The 7,524-nt window shown below is 38.7% G+C and overlaps 1 protein-coding gene across 1 annotated transcript in view; it reads right to left on the minus strand.

The window, feature by feature from the left end:
* The window catches only part of BIRC6 (baculoviral IAP repeat containing 6), a 414,467-nt gene that overhangs the window by 137,470 nt on the left and 269,473 nt on the right, over positions 1–7,524 (minus strand). The window contains exons 63-64 of the mRNA XM_019526709.1: positions 7,186–7,486; positions 4,631–4,848 (exon numbers count right to left, since the gene is read on the minus strand). Coding sequence (XP_019382254.1) covers positions 4,631–4,848; positions 7,186–7,486 — 519 coding nt within the window. The remainder of the gene's footprint in view (positions 1–4,630; positions 4,849–7,185; positions 7,487–7,524) is intronic.

A 7,524-nucleotide genomic window follows, 5' to 3' on the forward strand; every position in this document is an offset into this window, starting at 1 on the left:
AGTGGCCTTGCATAGTAGATCGGGTAATGTGGGGCTGGGCAGAGCTAACGTAGGGTTCTGGAGCCCTGAGCCCAGTACATGTGGGCCAGAAGAGGTGGCATGGGTTAAATTGAAAGTCAATTTGTTGGATTTTAAATGAAAGGTACACAGATAATAAGGAAGATCTCAACCTGGTGCCTGAAGTTACCTAAATAAGTACTCAACACAAATCCTCAACCTGATTTTCAGCAGTGCTGAAAATATATGGACTTGAAGGTCTGGGGAAGAGTAGACTCCTTGCCTTTTAGGGGAAGTACCCATACATCATTAGAAGAATTTGGTAAGCCTGCATCCTATCAGCAAATCCAACTAACTCTTAACTTTTCTATCTTTACCTGTCATAGATGGAAATTTTTAAAATACAAGATTCATCAAGCCTGCACTGACACTTATATTTTTGAGGTGAAATCTTCCTTTAAGGGCTCCTGGTCAGTGCTCACGACAGCTGCCTTCAAGGCCAAAGAAACAATATATTCAGAGGTGGTGACAACTCCATGCAGATGAGCACATTGTAGTTTCGCTACTGAAGTAGATTAGATGAGAGTTTAGGACTGAAATAAGGAATGCAGAACATTTGTTTATGTTACTGCACAGGCTATTTTTGATAGTGAACCAAGACAATCTTTTGTCCTGAATACTTTTTATTCTATGTAGCATAGCTGTTGTAAATTTATACAGTCAATTAAAAATTAGTAACATTTTTAAAACTGCTTTTATTTGTAATTATATGCTTGGAGCCTTCTGGCTCTGCAGATTGTTCAGGAGTCCCACCATGATGGTGACAAACAACTAAACAAATGCTCCCCATTAAGGTAGTAATAAAAACCTCTATGGCAGTAATTTTCAGCCAGGGTGCTGGGACAATCTGAGGTGCCTCGAGATCCTTTCAGTGTTGTTGTAGGGTGACATGTAATTGTAGCCCTGTTCAGTGCGCAAATATGATTAAGAAGTTAAACCAAGAAATTTCAAACACTAATCCAGAGCATCAAAGCATTCAGATCTGCTGTGGTCTGAGTTCTTTGCAACAGAAAAATTGCTCTATTATTTTTCTGTAGTAAAAACAACCAACAAAAACCCCAAGAAAACTACCCTCTAAATGAAAAACAAAAACAAACCCCAAAAATTTAAAGCTGGCATTTTCTGAAGGGTGCCATGAGCCTAGAGAAAGGTTGAGAACCACTCTTCTAGGGTGTTCACACTCCTGTAAACACTAAAAAGTAGGAACTTTCCCTCTTCTATATGGGATTTCCTGAAGCCCCGTCATTGTCTTGTTTTCAGGTATGCTCCCAACCCAACAAAACATGCACTTGTTGTGAAAACAGTGACCTGAAAGGCAACATGAGTGAACTGTCAACATACTCTGTAGATTCATCATTCTTCAAAAAAATCAGGAGATTCTTCATGTGCGATTACTGCTTGATTTTACACCAGGGCGGGCAATTATTTTGGGCAGAGGGTCACTTACTGAGTTTTGGCAAGCTGTTGAGGACCACATGACAGGCAGCCCAGGGCAGATAAGTATTAATTTTCTAAATTTACTAATATTAAATTTCTAAATTTTTTAGGGGCCCTGCAGGCTGGACAGAATGGTCTGGCGGGCTGCATCCCATATTTTGCCCACCCCTGTCTTACATTGCATCTAGTGAGTGGAACCCGACCTTATAAAAAACATCTAGAGCATCTGCTTGCTGGGCTGCTGCTCTAAATTGCAGTCCTTACTACGATTTCATCAGCAAATGGGTTATATGTGAGTACTTCTGGACTCATGCTAAGATTCTTATTAGCATTATAATGAAAATCCTGGTATTTGAGACATGTTTTGCTAGAAGTGGGATGTTAAGAAAGTAAATCTCAGAAAGCTACCTGAAGACCACCAGGGGGCCAACCCACCTCTGCCAGGTCCATATATATCAAAATTTTTTTCTAGATGCAGGGCAATTATGGCTTTTTTTAGGATTGAAAGAGGTAGTTAGCCATGTTAGTCTGAAGTCAAATAGAAAGCAGAGTCAATTTGTATGTTACACACCAAAGATTCTCAATTATCATGTCCTAGCATCTTGGGGTGCTTTGAGATCCTTCCAAGGTTGATCCAAGGCTGCCATGCAATATTAGGTGTGCAAATATGATTCACAAGATAAATCCAGAGATTTCAAATAGGAATTCATTTGATTAAAAACATAGTTGTGGTCCAAGTTCTTTACAACAGTAGAACTGCTCTATTATTTTTTCATAGCCAAATAAAGAGGAGCTGGTGTTTTTCAAAGGGTGCCTGGAGTCTAATAAGGTTGAGGAATCTCTGTTACAGACTGTAAGGCATGCATAGCATCAGCTTTTGTAAATAGTGTGGTTACTTAATCAGATTATTTTATGAAGATGTAGATAATTCATCAGCATCTGATGAAGCACGCCCATGAAAGCTCATGCTATGCATCTCTAATCTACTCTATTAGGTGCAAGTCTATTTGGTCTTCTGTCGTATTTTAGGTCTACCATCCACAGACTTGTTTTCTTCAGCCACATAAGACACTTCACTTCAAAAACCACTACCCCAATCCCTCCTGTGCATTTTGGATGATAAAGAATATGAAGTATAAACACAAGCACATTTATTCTGAGGGAAGTAGATCTTTCACTACTTGTTCCAAAAAGGGAGATCTTTTTTCAATATTACGCATTTTAGCAGCTCTTGAGACGTAAGTGGGATGAAAAAGGATGAAAGGTGAAACCATGGGTGCAAGTAATTAGAGTGAGCAATCTGCTGCATGTACCTGTTTGAATGGAATGTGAAACAGTCTACTCTCTAGTTTGGTATCAGGCTGGTAATACGTTATTTGCACACTCATGCTCACAGGAAAAGAAAAAACCAACTGTTCACTATGAAGATCAGCAGTTTCAATTCTAGCACTTCCCTCTAAGAACAGATGGTGTCCCACCTTCATTGTTTCTGATGGTGGAGGAATAGAAGGAACATTCTGCTCACAGAGGCTGCTGCCTTTTCAGGGACTTGGAGGAGTTTTGAAACGGTACAGCAGGGGTAGCTAAACTGCAGCAAGCATGCCATTAAGTACTAGCACCAGCCTCTGTATGTGGCATAAGGCAGACTGGGTAGGGGACAGGCAGCACAGAGACAGATAGAGCAGGGAGCAGAAAAAGCGGTAGATTGATCAGGGAGCACAGGACAGGAAGCAAAAAGCAAAGCAGCCTATCAGGCTGCAAGGAAATTGGAGTGGCACTTGGGGAGGGTATGGGACTAATTTGTGGCACATCTGCCAAATAAGTTTGGTTCCCATTATATTACAGTCTGACAAGTTTTATGCCTTGAACAGAAATCTTATGAATGTGAAGACTTAAATCATAACCCTCTTGTGCATATATATGCATCATGGTAAAATCTATTTTCATTATCACAGTTTTCTCCACAAAGGATTTATCCCTTAGTGCACAGGATAAATAGTGCTCAGGAAATGAATGATGTTTGGTTTTGAAAGAAGCTGCTTCCTGAATGATCCTTCATTTCCCTTTTGAAAAATAGGAATACAGGCAGTCCTCACACTTACGGCAGGGTTACTTTCTTGGAAAAAGGCACTAAGTCAAAACAATGCAAGTTGAATCTGATTTTTCCATAGAAACAATGTTATAATAGGGGGTTATGTTCCTGACCAAGGGCCTGATGCCCAACTTTTTACAGAAATCACCATAAACACCATATTTAAAATCAACTATAAATGATATACACTGTACAGTACAAAGCTTTCTGAAGTGTACTGTATATAAATTGATTAAACAAGGCAATACAGTAACTAATCATATAACATTTTATTTAATCAGTAGGTGAAGGGACACCATCATGGAATTGAGAAGGGCTTCTTTGGGGAGACTTAGGGCCACGTGATGGCTTTTTGAGAAACTGATCCAGGGATGTTTGTTTTGCTGCCCTCTTTTTCTCATTGTAAATTTCCCTGTAGTGCTGTAAGTGCGAGGATCCAGCACCATAAGTAATAATAGATGTAAATGGCGGAGTGCCGCAAGTGCAAATTGCCATAAGTTGAGGACTGCCTGTAAAGTCACACTCTCACAAGCAAGTTGTGAAGATCAATTCATTTATGCTTGTGAATCCATGTAAATTAAATTAATCCTGTATTCAGCACAGAGGTAAAATAAGGTCAAAAGGGTCAAATGTTAACTAATTTTAAAATATACTGAAGTTTCCCTATCAACCACCGTCCGTCCGCTACACAGAATGAAGCACTACTCTTGTAGATAATAATGCATAAGCTTAAGCAGTATACCTTACTAGAGGTGCACAAGTAGGCCAAGCACCAGCAACCTAAATTTTCCAATTAACTTCACAACATTCACATTAATTTAGCATTCATGATTTTTATGTTGATCATAGGACATTTAAAGTAATCTGCAAGAAACAGTACTTCTGGTAGGATTTTCAAGTTAGTTTTTTACTTCCCTTGAGCATGTGTTCTGAAGATTTCATTTCTAATAGCTACAGGACATGTGTGTGCAATGCTACCCTAGCATCCCAGTTAAAGACTCGGTTACTGAATCTAAGTAATTACTAACCTGAAGCTAAGCTTACCTCTGTCTGGTTGGGACTGGAGTTGGGCACTCTTGGGGCATGATGACTTAGAGCAGACAGACAAGCAAGGATAAGATGTATTGCCCCAATTTCCAATGCCATCCGCCTAAGGAGAACTCCATCATCAGTAGTCAATGGTGTAGTGCTGAACAAACTACGCAGCACATGAAATGGAAGAGTTGGAAGCACATTAGCTGAAGGGGACTGTAGGATATGACCTAAGTTGAAGAGAAAAAGAAATCAACATTATGCATGTTCTTTTAATAGCTCAGCACAATGTGTTATGCTTTGTAAAGATTTATTACAAGTATACAGCAATACTTCTAAAGACATTATTTAAGTCTTTAGCAAAATAAATTATTTAACGTTGAATTTCTCTCTAGCAAAAATCTTCCACAGGGAAAAGGTGAGAGAGTAGGGGAAAAGATGTGAACTTGTTTCCTTTACAGATTAATCTGACATTAAAAGAATGCATATAGTAACCTATGAACAAAATAAGATTTGAACCCACGTATCCAGGAAGAAAAGCTGGTTCATACTGTGTTTCACTACACATTTGGTCCTGTTTTTAATGCAAATAATGAAGAATTTAGGATTTTTTTCAGATTTTAATGGAAAACTAAAAGAACCTGCCCTGCTTCCTCTTGCAAAATGAAAGTGAATGCTCTCCTAATACATAAAGAATATGAACACTGGGGAGCGAGAACAGTTATTTAAGATAAGAGGAAAATGTTGGTACGATTTGGCCATGGAAAAAAACATTAGGCTGGAAATTAGGAAAAGATTTCTATCCACCACAGTAGATAGATTGTGGAATGACTTTCCAATAATGACATTAGAGGCAAAAAAACGTATCTACTTTTAAATTCAGTCCTATCAGTTTATGAAAAGGACTATACAATATGGTTGCCTATGAAAGCAGAGGACTGGACTTGATGACCAAGGTCTTCTGGGCCCATATTCCTATGAATAAGCAAAATGACAAAACCAGGAACAGCTTTGGGTAGTCCCAAAATTGGACAGAAAATTCAAATTAAATTTGGTATCTGACTTTTTCTGTCCACCATCCCAATGAAAGGAGACATTAGAGAGGGGAGGAAAACAAAAAACAGAAATTCATGGAAGAACTGAGAAACCTATAAAGTGTATTGCTCTTTCTATTAGCTGTGGCAGCAGATCTAATGTTGGGCAGACTTTGTGGGGAGCATGACTACCAAAAAGGGCATCTATTTTTGGTTGAAGAAGCAGTTTCTTGTTTGGATAACAGAAATTATTACGTTAGTCCTTACAAAGGAATAAAGGCTTGACTGAGTATAAACAAAGGAATTGAGACAACCCTGAGAAAAAGGTGGATAAAATGCATATCAAGCGGAAAAAATAGATTGTCATTGCTTCTCATTGGCTACCAATGGACATAAGAGGTCTTGAAAAGCAATTGAACTAACTTCTGGTAGTATTCTTAACATCTTACTGGGTCTGGCCTTGTGCTGAGCAGTTCAGTCCTTTGCTACCAAAGCTGCTTGCATTATTCTGATCTTGCCCTTACAGACAGATCCACAGATCCATAATGTAATGCCACAAGTGGCCACTGGAACATCTTGTCTGACCACCTTTGTATCACAGCCTTAAAGCTCTACTCAGCTGCTAATTCACTGTGCCTAATAACTTGTATTTGACTAAAGAATATCTCTTTCAGAAAATGACATTCAGATATGATCTGAAGACATTAGGCAACAAAATCTACTATTTCCCACAGCAGTTTAAAGCTTCACCTTCTACTCACTGGCTCATGTAATGCCTTTCTTCATGCAACCATTATTTCTCCCTGTGAAGGCACACATACCATCAAGTAACCTCTTGGATTTCTTACTAACAACTAAACAGATGAGCAACTTAAAGAACCCAACTGTAAGGCACTTTCTCCATCCTCAAATCATTTCTAAGGATCTTTCCTGAACCCCTTCTAATTTCTCAACGTCCTTAAAATGTGGCTATCCAAGAATTGTATTAGCCTTTTTTCACTGTAGCTTTCTACTGAAAATTCACGCAGAATTGCTTGTCCATTATGACCTTCACGTCCTTTTCAAAGTCACCACTTTTCAGGATAAATATTGAATTAGGCTGTAACTGAACTGAACAACTGAAACGTTGTTCTAAAGGCCCATTTTACCAAGCTATCCAATGTTCTGTATTACTATCCCATAACCATCATTTACCCTTCAGCCAATCTGTCATCTGGATATTTTATTAGCAGTGATTTTATGTTCACTTTTAGATCATCAGTGGAAACACTAAATAATGATGGGCCACCAAGTACCAATTCCCACACAATCCCACTAAAAGCATTTGCCTATATTTCCCAAGTGTTAATTATTTTGAGATTAGTTTGACAAGTTTCAATGTTCACATATGGAGACTGTATGTTATCCAAAATATGGTCAAGATTGATTCTTCAATCTATACAAACCTGTTCCCATTGGCTACAAAGGCACTACATAAAGTCAAGTAAAAAACATAGCAGTTCTCTATAGAGAAATAGAGAAATTACAACGTACTTCCTTCACCATCATCTGTCACTCCCAATACCAATCTAAGCAGACACTGAGCATGTTTCCTCTCTTTTAGCAGCACCTCAGCATAGCCGGGGAGACGAAGGAATAATCCAAAGGCAGCTAAAGAATGAGCGGGGATGGGAGACATAGTTTGAACTGTTGATTTGATTGGTGGAGGCTCTGCAGCAATTGTTTCTGGGGCTTCATAAACAAGTTCCCCTGACTGTTCAATGGTAACCCATTCAAACTGATCACTGTCCTTCTGCTTCTCTTGTGTGGTAGATGTGACCACTGGAGCACTCACCTTAAAAAAAAAAAAAAAAAAAAAAGAAAAAAATGAAA

The sequence above is a fragment of the Gavialis gangeticus genome, unplaced genomic scaffold, assembly GCF_001723915.1.
Source record: "Gavialis gangeticus isolate Ggan-Ray unplaced genomic scaffold, GavGan_comp1, whole genome shotgun sequence".
In the NCBI taxonomy this organism is placed as follows: Eukaryota; Metazoa; Chordata; order Crocodylia; family Gavialidae; genus Gavialis; species Gavialis gangeticus.